The 17,818-nt window shown below is 38.2% G+C and overlaps 1 protein-coding gene across 1 annotated transcript; it reads right to left on the bottom strand.

Annotated features, from left to right (window-relative positions):
* Positions 1-8,697: 8,697 nt before the first annotated feature.
* On the bottom strand, positions 8,698-17,579 carry AGR3 (anterior gradient 3, protein disulphide isomerase family member). The gene is made up of 8 exons (XM_017836262.1): positions 17,542-17,579; positions 15,175-15,307; positions 12,993-13,056; positions 11,774-11,826; positions 11,048-11,124; positions 10,726-10,789; positions 9,643-9,726; positions 8,698-8,863 (listed from the first exon to the last, which is right to left on the bottom strand). The coding sequence occupies exons 2-8, from the start codon at positions 15,278-15,280 to the stop codon at positions 8,814-8,816; spliced, it is 498 nt and encodes a 165-aa protein (XP_017691751.1). The 5' UTR covers positions 15,281-15,307; positions 17,542-17,579; the 3' UTR covers positions 8,698-8,813.
* Between the last annotated feature and the right edge of the window lie 239 nt (positions 17,580-17,818).

The raw sequence follows: 17,818 nt of genomic DNA, 5'->3' as shown, positions 1-17,818 counted from the left end.
CTCTAATTCCTCCTGTTTGTTCCTCATGCCACGTGCATCAGTGGAGAGGCATTTTCAGAGAGACACTCAGTTGTTCCAGTTATCTGCAAAAGGCATGGAAGCCAAAATCATGACACCTGTCTTTCCCCCACCCCTGCATCAGCAGGAAAAGCAATCTACACTTCCATAAATGAAATACCCTTAGGAGTACACATTTTATTCCAGATTTTGCAAGTGTATCCAATACATTCAGAAACTGTGCATACAAATAGATGAGTTTTTTATTTTTTCCTGCACTGTTTTATATTATGATTACTTTTATGATAGATTTTACTTGGTTTTCAACTTTACTGTTTCAAAATGTGGCTACCAGCCTCACATCTTTTTGGCAACTTATCCCTGTAATCCCTATGTAGTTTGAATATTTCTATGATATGTCAGCATACCACCACAAATGTATTAAGTCTATATGACTGAAATATACACAATGTATAATGCTAGAGTATTTACTGGCACCAGCAATACTTGCTATTGTCAAACTTGGAACCAACCACAGTTTCTTCTTTAAATGAATTTTACCTTTACCTGGAGACATGGTAGCTACTAAAAAACCTCTACCATTCTGTGGAATTATGTTTACCACAAATATTTTGGGAATCTACTCTTTCTCAAAGATACTACTGGTTTTATGGCTCAACAGGCCATGTTATGAAACTATATAGCAGGAAGAATTTTCTTTAACTTTCTTGGTGAGTCATCCTCTCTCTTGAAGGACACGTATCCTTTGATTTGTTTCACTGCAGGAAGGAAAGGCTTTAAGGTTTGGATGTGTTGGATACAAGATTGTGGATGCTCTCTTTTATTTTTCTCAGCACAGTGCCTTTTCCCTCTTAATTTCAAGAATTCAAATGACGAATTGAACACATTTAACAGTCAGGAAGAGGTAATGCTAATTAGTTTCTGCTTATTTTAATTCATATTAGCTGGATAAATGCACCTTCAGTTCCTTGTCTGGCCATATGCTTTTTGTGTGTTCTTAACCTGCCTATGTTTTAGTTTATTCTCTATGCTCTCTTTAGGGTAAGTAACCAAAGGAACTATCGATCTCGTTAATGCTACTTCCATATCATAGGGAACCTTCAGGCAGCACACCTGCCAGTGGATACAGCTTTGCCTAATGCTTAAGATGTTTGGTCCTTTGTGCTCCAGAAAAGCCCTATAGCTGTACCTAGGGCTGTACGAGCTCAGCTCACCATCTGTGTAGACAATATATTTGGTCAGGAAGGGCAGCCTCAATGTATCCCCTGTTTTCATAGTCACTTCTCTTAATATAGTGGATACCACATAAACACTTAAGAGAGGTTCTTAAGTGCAATATTTGCACTGTTGCCTTCTAGAAATAGCATATGAAATAATATTTATTCATTCAAAATTCTCTGTGAGATACCAACGAAGATGTTTCTTGGCTTTTATAAACAACAACCAAACAAACACTAAAGGTTTCTTTCTCTTTAATGGAATTGTTCCACATCCCATATCTTTAGTCAAAGAATGCAGGACAGCCCATAATACATTTTCACTGAAGTATGACTCCCTGTGTATTCATTTGTTTGGTAGGTAAATAAGAAAGGGCGTTTTTCCAAGGAAGGAAAGATTAAGTCTCCAAGCCCAGGGTAACTGCTGCTCTGAATCTTTGAATTCCCTTTTTGGAATTCTTTATAGGATTTGGGAATTTTTGTCTTTTCTTCTGTCAAGGACGACAGTATATGAATTAATGAGAACCAAGCCATTGAGGCCATGAGGGAATATTTTTTTCAATTAGGGCAAGAATCCTTCTCAGTGGAAATGGATATGTGAAAGTAATTTGTAATGTCTGTTGGATGTGGAGTTGTCTTCCAAGTGAAGCAGTGAAGGTCTTGGAGATGTGAACTTCTGTTCTGCTCTTATGGTGCTCTGTTACAAACACTTAAGAGATGTTTAAAATAACACACGCACCTGCTTGTAGGCTTGGAGCAAAAAAAAAACCCCTTAGCAGAGCAAGGCTCCTGTTCTTTTCATCCTGTACAATAATCCTCACCTTAGGGTGTAACAACTTCTCCCTGCAGTCCCTATCCTCTTCCCTGTATGTGAACATAAGTAATGAAGCCAGTGGTTTGTATATATCCGTGAACTTGTTTCTCTGCAGCTGGCTGAACCCTAAATAACAGTGTGTTCACGTGTGCCAACCTTTTACAAACACTCACTTGAGGACATGTAGCCAGGGTTTGCAAAGTGATACTTCAGAAAGGTAACAGAAGACACAGTAGATTTTTTTAAAGTACTTTTAGTCTCTTTCCTGAAGCGATGACCAAATATAAGCACCAAAACACCCCATGAGGAGTGTTGTCACATGAATGTTATAACCTTGAAAAATTATTGCATATGGTATTTTTTCTCATCCTCACAAGTCATACTTAGACATGTACAAAGGGTGACTTGATGAATGTCTACTTAAGAACAGCTGTAGTTGAAATTATTGGGAAATGTCAAAATGCAGTATGACAGCATACACTCCGCTATATTTGGGTTCTTTCATTTTATACAACGATAGGAGAAGCTGTTGTTTTTGTGTGTCTTTTCTTATTCTGAAGAGATAGGAAATATCCGACACCTCCTAAATGAAAACAGTCTGCTAAAAGATTCACTTGTACTGACTAGTGTGTCAGTGACTTTACAACACAAGGCAACAACCAAAGATGGCGAGTGATGAACATGAGAACCTTGAACATCAAAGAAAAGTAATAACTATATAGACTGCAAATTCTGTAGATTTTCTGATGAAAATGTAAATATTCCTCCCCTTCTGATTGGTGGTTTGGGGCTTTTTAATTGCCACAGACTATTTATTTCCACCTGAATCATACTGTAATTTGTACATCCGTTTGAACAAAGGAACAAATAAAAGGGAGCAGATCAATGACTTGGCTGACCCTGTGGAGGACACCTCAGCATTTGGAAATTTCTCTGTGTCAGCTTTTGGCAAGAACACGTGTAGTACATGAAACAAGCCAAATTATATCAGTCTTATTCTGCAAGATCAAGTCACTTTTGCATTTTAAGTGCTGAGGTGTCCCACAGTCTCTCACCTCCATGGTACACAAAGGTATGGTGCCTTTTCTTTTGTTCTGGTCAAGCGCAAATATTTGCACACGGGAAAATGTTTTAGCTCTGCAGACCAATAGATCAGCCATCTGTCTGGAAAAGGCAACGCCTTTCTGCGCTGAGGCGGATACATAGGGGAGGATCCTGTTCTGTCAGTTCTCAGATTCCTGTGCCTCACCTCACTGACGTTAAGTCCACGTTTGTTTGACTGCTCTTGGTCTGATTACAACAGATAAGTCCAGGCAGTAAAATAGACACGGATATGTGAACAAGCGGCAATAAAGTTTGTTTCCCAGAATGTGTCGTGTTCATAGTAAAGGCAGAACTCAGAGAAGTCTTTTTGTGTAAAACATGTACATCCACAGGTGATGCTGTATTACACTCATGTTAGTATTAACATCCAACATATAGTATACAGGATATGAATTCTGTAAAAGCACACAGTCTACACAGGTAGGTTTTCTCAGCTATTGGTCCTTATACTGTGACTGAATTTATTCAGTGTAAAACAACTTCTGCTCTCACATCCACATTTTCCGTCTTGTTTTCTCCTCCTTCAGCTCTAACACAAACAATGGAGGTTAAACAAACCCAGTTGGTTTAGTTCCAGATAACCAAGGAACAAAAGGAACAGTTTCCAACTCTCTTAAGAAAAAGAGAAGTAAAGAATATGAATAAAACTCTGCCCACTAATATTGTGAATAAATCTGTGTGGCATGCAAGCAGACAGAAAGGGAGGAAAAGAGAGACTAGTGTATCATGCCATTTATTATGCTGTTTATTTCAGAAGAAAAAAGGGGAAAGAATTGCACAGGTTATTGCACAGGTTGCAGTCTTATTATCTGCTCCTGGAGCAATGGGACTTTAATCTGAGATCTGAGTGTCTGTTCCATCAGGAGAAATATTACCTGGCAAAACAGTCTTCAAAGAGGAGAAGACAGAAATACAGTCACAGCTCTAAAATTAAGGATGATTGTTGAATGAAGCTGTGAATAAAAAGTACGTGTGCAACATACAGGGTGGTTTTTTACCTGAATATCTAGCTCCACCAAAAGGACTGGATCTACATCTTTAAGAATCACAAAAATTTAGTCTCATTTTGGAAGGCTGAGAACAGATTTCAGCCAGCTACCTACAGGGATTTTAGAAAGGAAAGAAGAGAGTGAAATCCCCTTTAGCCACTCACCAAAGAGATTTCATCTGACACAGTGGTGCTTACGTGCCTGTGACATCTCTGGAAAGTGGCTGCTCTCTGCTTGAATAAGTGGTTTGTTAAAACTGTTACAAACTCCTATTTCAGTAGAAAATATTGTTCTAGATTATAGGTGTAATCAGTATCAATAATACCTTTGGAAATTCATCCAGATTTTCTTCAGATGTTGAAATAATATGCATTGCAGCGTAGATCTAAAGACTAACTTTTGTTCAACAATGAAGTAGGTAATCAATGTATTATTCTGAAAATTTGGTTATTTATTTTATTTAATTCACACAGTTTATTTCCTGTCTGCTGACTCAATATTAAATGTCAAAAATTAGCAAAGCAACAGTAGCCTTTTAGGCCCAGGCCTTTCATTGCTTGTTTCTTCCACAATCCAAATAAGTGGTAATTCTATGATTTATTTTCTCTTGCAGCACTGAGGTAAGACAGACTATGGAGTTTAGCTTTCCTGAGCCCAAGCGAGTTCTGGACTGTGGTTCTGTATCACAAATCTTTTGGGATTCCAGACATCTCTTTGCTTATGAGTGAATCCACTAAAGGAATAAAGAATTTTAAATTAGATTTGAAGGGGATAAAACCATGTTCGCTAGAGATAAGCCTGGTAGTGGCACACAAATACTTGAGGGACGGTGTGCTAGCGAGGTCCTTTGGTCTCAATGGAGATAGGGGATGGAGATCCATATAGCAGCAAAGACACAAGGGTTATTGATGCCTTAGAAAATGTGGAAGTGCCTGAGAATGGTCATGTAGGGATCAGGGCTTCTCCCCTAAAAATGTGGCAGGATCAGTAGCCCAACTGAGGTGCGTCTACACAACACACGCAGCATGGGCAACAAATAGAAAGAGCTGGAAGACTGTGAAGCTGGAAACTATGGTGTAGGTTGCCACCGTGGAAACATGGTGGGATGACTTGCACAACTGGAGTGCTGCAATGCATGGCTATAAGCTCTTCAAAAGGGACAGGCAAGGAAGGAGAAGTGGTGGGGCAGCCCTATTTTTTGGGGAGTTTTTTGATTGTCTAGAGCTTGATGATGTTGGTGATAGGGTTGAGTATTTATTGGTGAGAATTGAGAGGAAGGCCAGCAGGGCAGATGCGTGTCCAGAGAAGGGCAACGAAACTGGTGAAGGATCTGGAGCACGAGTGTCATGAGGAGCAGCTGAGGGTACTGGGTTGTTTAGCCTGGAGAAAAGGAGGCTGAGTGGCTGTCATGGCTATCCTGTGTCATCTCTGGCAGCTAGCTCACATCCCTTTCTCCTGAACATCACTGGCATGCCTGCAAGAGCAATACCTACAGACTGGGAAATGTTGCCAAATCTGGAATAGATAAAGACAAAAATGAGTAGAGCTAAACACAAATCAAAGAAATGTGATTTCCAGTTTAATTTTACTTCTAGCATTTTCCCTATAGGTTAAAAAAATCATTTAACTGATTATTAAGATAATAATAATAATAATAATGGCCAGTCTTCGTGAGTGAAGATTTGGGAAAGGTCATTAACCCTTCGAGCCTGCGCAGTGGATTTTTTAGGTGAGACCCAGTGTGCGCTGAACTGAGCCCACCCTTTAATCCTGAGGTTCATCTGCCGGGGCCGAGCAAGCTTGGACAGTGGCAGTGAGGTCCCCAAGATGTAGGTTTGTTTAGAGTGACCTTCTCTTGGATTGCCTTACAAGGCTGACGAGCTCCATCTGCCCGGGGGGCTGGGAATTGAACCCGGGTCGCAGCGGTGAGAGTCCTGCACCCTAACAACTAGACCACCAGAGGCCCCGATTATTAAGATATTGTTATTATTAATGACTTGCCAATTTTCACCTGCTGTATGGCCTTGAGGGTTTCTCCTAAAGTGGGGGCAGTATCCAGTTCGTGTTTCACCGGTTGTTGTGTGATGGACTGAATTGCTGAGTCTTGGACTACACGGTTGGTACTGAAAAGAGTCTGAAAGTGTTCAGACCATCGATTCAGAATGGAGGTTTTATCTGTTAGAAGCGTTTGCCCATCTGCGCTGAGTAGAGGGCTTTGTACCTGGTATGTAGGCCCGTATGCTGCTTTCAAGGCCTCATAGAAACCTTTGTGATCACCTGTATCAGCGCATAGTTGAGTTTTTTCAGCTAGATCGATCCACCACTTGTTCTGGATGTCACGGAGTTTCTGTTGGAGCTTGCTGCATGCAAGACGAAAGGCTGTTTTTCTTGCATGACAGGATGGGAGTGCAAGGTGTGCTTGGTGGGCGGTTCTCTTCTTCCTCAACAAGTCTTGGATTTCTTGGTTGTTTTCGTCAAACCAGTCCTTGTTCTTCTTGAGGGAGAAGCCTAAGGTTTCTTCAGAAGATTGCAGAATGCTGTTTTTAATATGGTGCCAGATTGTTTCAGGAGAGGAATCTGCAGAAACTGTGGGAAGGTTTTCGAGCCTAGTTTGAAGGTTTGCCTGGAAACTGTCTCTTACTGTGGCTGATTGGAGATTGTTAACTTGGAGCCTTCTCCTTGGGATGCTGCCCCTTTTTGGTTTGAATTTGAGCTTGAAATTGAGTTTACAGCGCACAAGTATCTACCGCCACCACCTGCGTCTCCTAGAACGCTTCCATCAACGCTGCCTCCGCTCAATCTTAAACATCCACTGGTCAGATTATGTGACCAACACTTCTTGAGCAAGCAGCTGTCACAAGTATTGAGGCCATGTTACTGAGAACACAACTGCAATGGGCAGGGCACTTCTCAAGGATGAAGGACCACCGCCTCCCTAAGATCCTACTCTATGGTGAACTTGCCACTGGCTGTCGCATGAGAGGAGCCCCGAAGAAAAGATACAAGGACTCCCTGAAACAACATCTCAGCCTTGGCCATATTGATCAACACAACTGGTCTACTCTGGCCTCAAATCGGGAGGCCTGGAGACACACCATCTATAACGCAGCTGTCTCCTTCGAGAACACATGTAGGATCACTCTCGAGGAAAAAAGGCAGCGCAGAAAGAACCGTAAATTGCAGAATACACCATCTAAGGAGTCTTTCTGCTGTGCCTTTTGCAATCGGATGTGTCTGTCACGTATTGACCTCATAAGCCACAAACGTGCCTGTAGCAAATGTGGATAGAGCCTTCCCAAATCTTCGTTCGCGAAGCCTCGCCATGATGATGATGATGATGATGATGATGATGATGATGATGATTATTAATGACTAATACAATAATTTTTTCCTCTTCATGTACAGGCAATTTATCACACTCTGTTGGAATATACACTTATATCCAAATTTTAAGTAATTCTGAAGACATAGATAGGTGCAATATAACTAATTCATGACAAATAACTCCTAGGTATTATAAATTAGCAAGGCTGTGCTGCAGAAGTCCTTCCTTCATCTTTTATGTGTGTATTCAGGCAGCATCATAGGAAACAGCAGGTAGCACAAATGACACTGGTGTTTTGCACGTCACACAACATACATGGTCCTGCTGCAGGTGAATTGATGACTATTTTGCTCTAACAAAAAATTACATTGCTGGGATAATAAACTACTTCAGCTTTTTACTCATACAGGTGTCCACCCTTGCATACAGTGATCCTAGGGAAATTTTCCAAGGGCCTTGTATTTACAGATTCTCTCAATAAGCTGCCACCTTCATGGTGGAATGCTACAGAAAGAGGGAACGACCTGGGATGAGTTTCCCATGACTCAAGTGCACTGTTTAAATGAAAAGAGCTAGGAAAAGCCTCCTCATTTTTCCTATATGACACTTTACAAGCATCACTTATCCTCACTTAAGAGTGGGGTTCTGGGACTATTTCCTTCCATCTCTCTTGCTTCACTGTATCTTTATCATAGCAAAACCTGTAGTTGCTCTTTGATGGTTATCACCTCACTGAGACCACATGTTCAGTCTGGAATGTCTGTCCTGTTTTCAGCTATCGGAACAATAGTTAAAGGATTACACAGGGGAAAGCTAAGCCCAGATCACTGTTTTTTTTCTGTATAAGCCATTCCAAAATCTATCAGAAGAGCTTTCTTGTCTGATTTGACACCAAAGTTTATTTTCTTTTAACAAGAAATAAGTGTATAAAGCAGAGGTAAACTAACAACTAACAAGCTTCTTGCAATAAAAATTAAAATGGAGAGACAACATGCAGCTATTCACTTATGTAATAAATTGCAAATAGAGATCCAAAAGATTGTTTATAATTCCTGGTCAGAAGTCATAGCTGACTTAATAGGGTCAGAGTTGGATTGATAAAATACAGCTCAAAGTTGCCGCACCTTAAACCATCACTTTCGGTTATTCAGATAACTAATTTCAAAGTGTTTAATATATTTATCTTCTTATTTTGCAAATGGCTGTGATAGTCTTTCTGTATTTGTTCTCCAAATTGTTCTTAAGAAATCTGATATACCAAACTGCTTGGTAAGAGTTCAAAATTCTAGTAGAGACAGAGGTGCAGCTTCACCTCGTAGAAGTTATGGTAATTTCACTGTTGCTGGTTACAGTTCAGTCTGAATGAGGTGTAGTGCTTTCTTCATGTTCTCTATTACTGAAAGAAAAATAAATAAGAACTGTAAAAATATATTAAAAGTGCATTTGTAAAATTAAAAAAAACCCTTCCTACTTTGATTTAGTAAATTGTTCACACTGAAATTAATTCATGGTCACATGTTATGTTTTAGAGCTTTCTATTGTGAAAATTCTGGCATTGTTCCTAAAGCAGAAGGTAAAAAGTTTAATGAATTAGAATGTTTAACTTAAAGGGATTTGACAAGGCCCCTTTCAACTCCCTCATTTCTCAACAGCAAGCCTGGTAATCAGATGTGATGTGCATATTTGTGGTGAGATATTGCACCGGTGTCAGATAGATGATATAGAGTGAGGACTGGCTGAACCTGAAAAATCACATTCCTTTCTGAAATATGTGTGTTAGGTGATACCGAAGTAAGCACCAGCATTTCTTTACTGATTCCCTCCCACCATTGGCTATTTATATTGTGCAGTTGGATACTTTTGAATGTCCAAGTATGACTTGCATAAGTATAACTTTCGCTGTTCTTCAGCAAACTGCTCAGATCTCGATCCTGAAAGTTCTCACCCACGATCTTTCAATTTTTCGTGCCTGAGTAGCCCCAATAAATTCAATGGGACAATAGGTGTGATTGTTTTGCTTGAACAGGTTAGACCATTATAATTTATTGCAAATGCTCACCCACAGTATTTATTCTTTACTTTGAGATCCTAATGGATTCTCACGCACACATGATTGGGATGGGGTGTCTGGCTGCTTACAATGTGAAATGCAAACTCAACAAAGGGGGCACTTACAGAATGGTATGTCTTGCGGTTCATACGTGTAAAGCCGGTTGGAGTATCTTCCTGTGATATCAGCTCGTACTGTGAGAGATGGGTCTGAAAAGGTAATTGTATTAATCACTGCCTTCCATTCCCACAACAGCTGTGGGTGACTGTGTGGCACTGCTTTGTCAGCTCTGTTTCTGATTTCATCAACGAGGCAATTACGAGGCCGTTATGCTCTGTTCCAGCCAACTGCCCTTTACTTGGAGAAATCCTGAACAAAAGCTTATGCTCATTTTTATATTATGCAGCTATTTTTAAGTGCTAGGTTACACATGCATTTCATCCATATTTAAAGGAAAATATCCTGTTTTACAAGTTCTGGGTTTACATCAGGAGAAGCTAATTTGGCTGGATGCATACACAGTGAGGGTCATGCATCCCTACAGCAATATTAGCATGACCTACCTAGAGACTTCAGAACCAAAATCTCATGATTCTTAATGTTCCCAGCGTGGGAACAGGTTATTGTGGACATATCTTCTTCCAGTTTCCCTTCCAGGATTTTTGGTAATTAACTGACTCCTGTAACTGCCCTGCTCTCTGTCTGAGTGTGGGCTTCATCTCACTGAACTTTGGCTGCCACCAAAGAGCTAGTCACTCTAGGCTTCCTGTTCAATCAGTGAAAATGAACAGGCACTCTGGGGCATAATTAATTTGATCCATTCCAGAAGTCTGCTTTACAATGGGATAAATCGTTCCTTAGATGCCACTGACTATTGATTTATTCTGTGGTAATATCCACACTATAGACATCTACATTCAGTCAGATATTTGACTTTTTCAGTGAACTTTGTCTTATAACAGTACTAGGAAGAAGCACGAAGAGCAAAAGCCCAGATGTTAATAGATTTTTAAGCATCTTGTCCCCAGGTCAAAATTAGGTACCCTCCAGAACACATCTCTAATTTAAGGAAGTTTACAAGGGTCAAAGTATGCAACAGAGGCAGCGATCTGTTTACCTCTTGCAAAATTAATGATTCTGATGTCCCCAAAGAACACTGGCATAATTCAGATATCACATCCTTGAAGATACATAAATATTGTACATACCTACAAACATGATTCGAGGCACGTATTGTCCATCAGGTGACAGGTTTTTATCTGTGGTTTCATGCTGGCAGAAAAATGAAAGCTAGTTATTAAAATACTTCTGTATATTTTGCTGAGTAGTACCACCTGTGAATAACCTTGTACCAGAGGGACAAAACTGGATAGGCATTACTTGTATGTAAATACACATGCACAAATGCCTCTACTTATATAACTAAAATGCCAGAGATATTAGCTAAAATGACATGAAAAAACAAGACAAAGAAAGAGAAAACACAAACCATAAAAAGATACCAGTCAAATCGCCCCAAACCCTTCATACCATGAGATTCAGCATAACAAAGTTATTTTGGGCCATTTCCTGTATTTCTTCATTTTCTGCAAAAGCTTTCTTCAACGCTAGAAAAGACAGGATAAACTTTGAAGTCCATCTCAAACTCTGCTTTTCCATCTGCGTTTGGGCATCATATTGGTCAGAGACTGGCCACATTGTTCCTGACTCTGCTGTTTCACATTCCTGAGGAGACACTTAAGGGCTCTATGACTGCTTTTGGGGGTTTTTTGACCCATGGCAGTACAACCTCCCAGCTGTGAAAATGGAAGCTCTCTTCTGTTATTTATGAAGCCTGTCATCTCAATGGATACCATGTCTTGGCTTGACAAAAGTGCATTATTCTCAGAAAATTCTTGTTAGATCAATTTCAGCAGCCCTATCCTCGCCTCCTTCTTTAGTTACTAGTTCAGGAGACCCAAACAATATTAAATCTGTTTAATGAGTCAGTAGCAAATCTGTGCCTCTTAATTTAAACTGATGAGTGCTGCATTTGGGATAGCAGTACAGCAGCGCTGAGTATTTTTCATGTTCTTTATTGGGTAGTTTCATAGTGGAGTTTTTGTAGATAGTGGTAATAAATTCTTCAATTTTCAGATACATTTTCATTTGCCTGTTTCTTTAAATAATTTCCTAAGTGTAAGGTAAATATATAGATAGGTTCAGTTTCTTATAAAAATATTCACAATATTTTAACACACAAAAAATCAAAATTACCTTGGCAGTATTGACAGTCTTCCAAATGATGAATCACCATCAGTGGCTTGTTACTTTATTAATAAGAATAAAAGATGTAGTTAGATGATTTGACAAGTAGGTAAACGGATGAATTGACTAGCAGATTGAAAAAGGCAAATTGTGTTTAATCCCATGTTACCCCACAGTAAAGCCGTACAGACATTCAGTAAAGTATTACAGATATTTTTGAGCAAGGGAAGGGAGCATAAATACTTCATAAAAGAGAAACAGAGAAATAGAGTTTCTACATCTAAATAGGTTGTCTATAGTAAGAGATTCTAAAAGAAAGAAACAACAGTTCCTCCATAATTTCATTCCCAGATAATAAATAATCAAACTGAAGAGCTATTTAATGTTGCTCGGGTATGAAGTTCTCCATGATTAAGAAAATAAAAATAATCTGTATGAACAGGAATAAAATAATTTTTATAAGATTTATATTTTGGATGTCAAAAAAAAAAAATTCTCTGCATTTTCTCCTGTATTTTTTTAAACTACATTTACTGATCAGCAAATCAGTTACTAATCCTTGATCTGCTATCACTGTCAAGAGTTGTTAGTTTCTAGCCATTTTCACCTATGATACATGATATCAATTGTCTTTTATTTTAAAAATAATTGGCCTTTAATTTAGCAATAGCTGATGCTACACTATTGTGATTTAAAATGAACTGTAAAATATATCTGAATAGGTGTCGTTATGAATTCTCAAATATATTTTCAGCAGAGTTCCAGAGAAAATTCAGATTGGAACTTCCATTTCTACCAAGACAGTGAGAAACTGTGAGTATATCATGGACATATTCCAACTAATAAAGTGTTGGGGAAAACATCAGAGGAAGCATATCTCCCTGCAAGAACAAACACAACTGATTTCAAGGAAGTAATCAAAGGTACATGATATTAAAACACAACAGATGTAATTGAAAAAATTATGGTATCTATTTATCATTGTTAATTCAAATGACAACACTGCTCTTGTGACAAAGAAATAACAGCATTACATTGTCAGCCCATAATGTTACTTCAGAGTCATAAGATCCCTACAAGGGCTTTTATTTATAGACACAGTCTGTTTTATTTAACTGGGTGGTCTGCAGATCAGCTGTCACGGTGTTTCTTTGTTCTGTTTTACTATAGTGTATTCCAGCACGTCAGAGTAACAACTTTGTCTTCATACTACTTTTTAATCTCTTACCTTTTTTTTGCTTGATAAAGCCCTTCTTCATAAGTTTGTACCCAGGTAATTTCATCTCCCCACCCTAGAAGTATAACAAGTGGATTAGCTGGTGGCCAGGAAAGTAACTAATAACAAATTCCTTTCTTTTTTTAATATTTATCAACACTTGTACACAAATAAGATTTGGGTTTTTTAGTCAAAAGTTCTCTAACATTATGGATATACTAATTCTACATCTCCTAATAGGTACACTGAAAGATTAAAAAACCCCTACCAAACAACCAACCCCCCCAAAAATCTCAGCTGGTTGTGTATCCAGCTCAGGTTCTTTGACAGACTAGCTGGCTATCTTTCTAAATGCTCAGAAGTCCCTAAATGAGCACCCAAATCCTTTATATCTTTTTGTTATCTGCTCCATATTTCATGTTGACCCTGGGACTTAAAGAGAAGCTGGCATATAAAAGAGAAAAATAAAATATGACAGCTCGAATAAGATCAGCTTTAATATGAATGTCATTAGAACAGTCTTGGGTTATAAATTTCACTCCAAAGCAATGAACTTCAATCCCTGGAATTGCAAGTATGTAATTTAATTAAATAATTTCATAAAAGAATGGCTGTTAAATAAAAGTCTCCACCAAAACAAAATCCCAATAGATCATCAGCTTCATAGCTCATCTGTAGCACAGATCTCAAAAAGCAAATTGTCCAGTTGGTTTTATGCCTTCAGCTCCCAAAGGTCTCAGCCCCTCTGTAGTAGATCCCTGCATCCTAGGCAGTGTGGCTCCATTCATGACAGCCCTCATGGGAATTGTAGAGAATTTCTGGATCTGGATCAGCTTAGAGCTCTGTTTCTTCTGTGTGGTCTGGACAGTGCTTGAACCAGCCCAGATTTGCTGTTAGATTTCTCACAGGACAATTGCTTTTGATTCTACTGGATCACCTCTTCCTTCAGTAGACAGATCTTTCTGGCTGATGATGGGATTCTGGCATGCTGACCAGTGCCTTCCCAACCCTGGCCGCAGTCAGCTGCTGCTGAAGGCATCTACATAGAGGAGTAGGAGTCATTTTCGAGCAGGTTTGAGTATTCCCCTTTGATCTGTGAAAATTACTTGTAAAGTGTGCAAGGCATCCCGAAGGGCCTGAAATCAGAATTAGAAAAGCAACACCTGCTTTCTGTCACTGCTTTTTTTTTCAAAACCACCAGAATGTAAGAGTTTTTACCATGTTCCTGTGCATTCAGGCTTAGTGGGAACAATAAATCCTAATCTACATACTGGGTTGATTATAAACTTTCCCCCAGGATACTGCTTACAAAAAGTGATTTGAAATTTCTCTTTGGATAGTCCAGGTGTTGCATGATTTTGTTAAGTGGTCTTGGAGCAATTAGACTCAGATGGAACCTCTGTGACACGTGTAACTTTGCTAGAATTGGGAAACCTCAGAGGTGAGCTGTGGGATCTGCAAGCTTTACACAGTTTGTAGAAGAGGTCAGGAAGGGAGATGGAGATATTTTGTGCTTAATAGTTCCAAAAGGAGATGGAATATGGAGAAGGGGAAAAGAGCTTGCTGAGCTTTTTTTCTGCTTGTATTTCTAAGGATTGGTCAGACATAAATTACTTAAAACAAGGTCTTTATTTAACAACCAGGTTGAAAATTATGCACCACAAGGAAGTGAATTACTCACAGTCATGCTTTGCAGTGGATATCTGATGAAAATTAAAAGGAAAAAAAAAGTCATACAGAAAACCACACCAATGGTTCAAATGGTTTTGTGTACAAAAATGGGTCTGTAGAAAAAGTGTCCCATGTCCCATAGCAACGGAAGTTATGAAACTGTTTCAGCAGTTGGTAAGTTGCCATAATAAAATATCTTTCAAATGGCACATGAAAGAATATTTTTTCACTGATAGTCCTACAAAATACATCCTGATTTGAGAGACTCACTTTGGGTTATTTGCTTCTGCTGGGTCAATGTGAGTTACATAAATTATGCCGTTTATATGAGGCCCTCAGTCATATCCTTAAGAATAAAGTGGTGGAGTGAAATGACATAAAATACGAACATGCATTACTCAGAGTGTCACTTAACACTGGAGAAACACACCTTGGTAAGTGTGAATGTACATTTAAAAGAAAAATATTTGCTGACCCATATGGCAAGGTAAGGACGTAACTACATACAATAAATATACAATACCTCTTGACAGTGTCTGAGGTGCTCGTTTTTCCTTTTTAATTGCCATTGCAAGGTTAGAAGTGACTGCAATTAACAGAAGGGACAAGGCCAATGTTGAATGGAGCATTATTTCCCTTTCAATGCAGCAAGGAAACTGGAAAACAAAGCAACAACTTTAGTCACATGGATTTGTCACCTCACACAGTGTAAATCAATGTGTTAGTGGCATTCTAACAATCTATACTTCAGAGACTGCTTTGGTTAGTTCTAGAAATGCCTGCTTTTGTGAGAAAAATGCAAAATGGAAATACTTAATTTTACGGTGAAACACTGCTATCAGCTGTCAAAATTAGGTTGCAGGGGACTGTTCTCAACTGATTCTTATGAACTAGCAAATATTGTAATGCTGGATTATGACAATTTCAAGACAGTGCTATAGGTTTCTTAATTTCAGTGGAACATAACAGCATGGGATTTTTTTTTTTTATATTAGGGTTTTTTTTGGCAAAAGATGTCTCATGATATCCTCGTTAATCAAATAGGAAAATTGGCAAATATTTGCCTCCAAGTATAATATATTTTAAATGGGCAAATCCATCCAAAATGTTGAAATTGCCATAATTTTTAAAGTCTGCACTCTGTGAACCAGGATGTTAAGGACTGTGAGATAAATATTAAAGAAATTTTCATCAGTTTCTCACAATGAAAACTTGAAAAATTTTCCTATTCTTCACAGCTTTTTTTACACTGACTTTCAGCTGAAGTCCTTCTGAATAAAACAATTCATCTGTGCTCCTGGCTGCTTTAGTATTCTCTTCCTGACAAAGATCATTATAAGAAATTCAGTAACATCTGTCCTTGATAAAAGTCAGAGAACAGAAGGAAGAGTTGAAGAAAGGCATTAAAAATCCAATTTTTTTTTTAATTAATTGGTCTTTCAGTCCAGTGAAATCATATTTAGGCATTCAAACTCTGATATTCAGGTGGATACCTGATGGTTTCAACTGAGTTAAAAAATGTAATGCATATAGCCCAGAATACTACCTAGTTCTATCAGTTCTCACTAGAGACTCCATTTTTTGGAGGAATGATATTCAGTGTGGAATTATGACTCTGAGCACTGGCAAAAGAAAACGCTTCATGTTTTTTAGGACTGAAAAGCAAGAAAAGTGATGCTTTAATGAATCTCTTAACATTGCAGAATCATTGTTAGCAGTTAAATTTCTTGTGAACAAGTTAAAACTCCGTTTCCAATAACTGGCAATCCTAACCTGAGAAAAGAATTCTATTCATATGGAGAAAAATTTGTATATTAAAATATGCAAAAATTTAGGAAAAAATATCATCTTGTAGTAAGAATCTTATATTTCTGAAAAATTTCCCTATGTTGGTAAAATAATCAATATATTCATTATAATATTTTTCCCTTCAGTCTTGTCCCAAAACGATTCCCTTTACCCACGTATGGCATCACAACTGTTGAGTTGTTCTTTGTTTTACATACTCCCCTAGGCTCATTCATGTTGGCTACTCTTGACTGAGTTTTAGAAAGGAGTCTCCTTTGGAGCTTACTTATTATGCTCAGTAACATGATGATTGGAGATTATTGATGTTTAATGAGAAAATGAGAAGTTTTCCAGTGTTTCCTAAGGGGAGACTGTAATTTTTGTTTAAGTCTGGGGGATGAGAATTTTTGAATAAATCCTCAACAAAAATTTCATTCAAGTTTTCCCCATGTTTGTGCAAACCACTAACTTCGGTCAGCTAAAGCAGGTCATTACACCATACTACTATAGTCTTGGAAAATGAGTATTTGTAGCAACTGTATGTGAAAATCAGCAACTATCTTTAGTATCAGTCTACTAATTAGCTGTTGACAAATTATCATTTCTATTAACATGTTAAAATTATATTTATACATGAATAGATATGGCTTGAAATCACACCAGATAATGTCTTTCTAAAGCAGACATGGAATGCACAATTCAGTTCTTTCTTTCATTATGTATTCATAAAAAATCAAAGCATAGATCTCTTCAAATCACAAGTATATTTATCTGAAGCTTAATATTTGATTATCATTCTATTGAAAACCAGTAGGGTTTTGGAAGGATAATTTATCAAGCTGCAGCTGGAGATAGTTTAAATTTAATAATCTGAATTTTTGATACTACATGATACAACATTAATTAATTGACTTAGAGAAAACAATGACAGATAACACCATATAGATTACCTTCAACTCTCTGCCAGAACAAACATTTGCTAGCTAATCTCTATGCATCTATCAATTTTCTGTCTTTTTGTATAACTAACTTTGTAAGGTATTTGGAACCAAACCTCATTGCTGTACTAAAGGAGACTTAAGAATGAGAAATATTTGCTCACCAGCAGTGATCAGTTCTCCTGATTGAAGGTCCTCTTCCTGGAACTGGTTAGTTAAAAATCAGTGTGATTTAAGCACACTGTGATTTAAGCACACCTGAGCTGTCCAGGTCTCTGTGTCACAACAACAGTGCATTCACCTGGGAAAATGCATTTGAGCTGAACCTTTGAGCTGAAAACCAAATTAGTGTGTTTCCACCCTCCCCCTTCCTTTTCTGCCATCCTTCCAACTTTCATCCTTGTGAGTTCCCATGCTTATACACTGAATCCTTGCATTTCT

Source organism: Lepidothrix coronata, unplaced genomic scaffold (assembly GCF_001604755.1).
Source record: "Lepidothrix coronata isolate B3197 unplaced genomic scaffold, Lepidothrix_coronata-1.0 Scaffold273, whole genome shotgun sequence".
NCBI lineage: Eukaryota > Metazoa > Chordata > Aves > Passeriformes > Pipridae > Lepidothrix > Lepidothrix coronata.
This window is presented reverse-complemented; position numbering and strand designations above follow the sequence as displayed.

What these genes read in the sequence shown, in the direction of transcription:
- AGR3 (XM_017836262.1), bottom strand. Translation starts at nt 15,280, where the DNA reads ATGCTCCATTCAACATTGGCCTTGTCCCTTCTGTTAATTGCAGTCACT. An exon ending in ACCTCAGACACTGTCAAGAG is followed by an intron (nt 13,057 to 15,174) that starts GTATTGTATATT and finishes TTATACTTCTAG; the next exon opens with GGTGGGGAGATGAAATTACC. An exon ending in TTGTTATGCTGAATCTCATG is followed by an intron (nt 10,790 to 11,047) that starts GTATGAAGGGTT and finishes TTTTTCTGCCAG; the next exon opens with CATGAAACCACAGATAAAAA.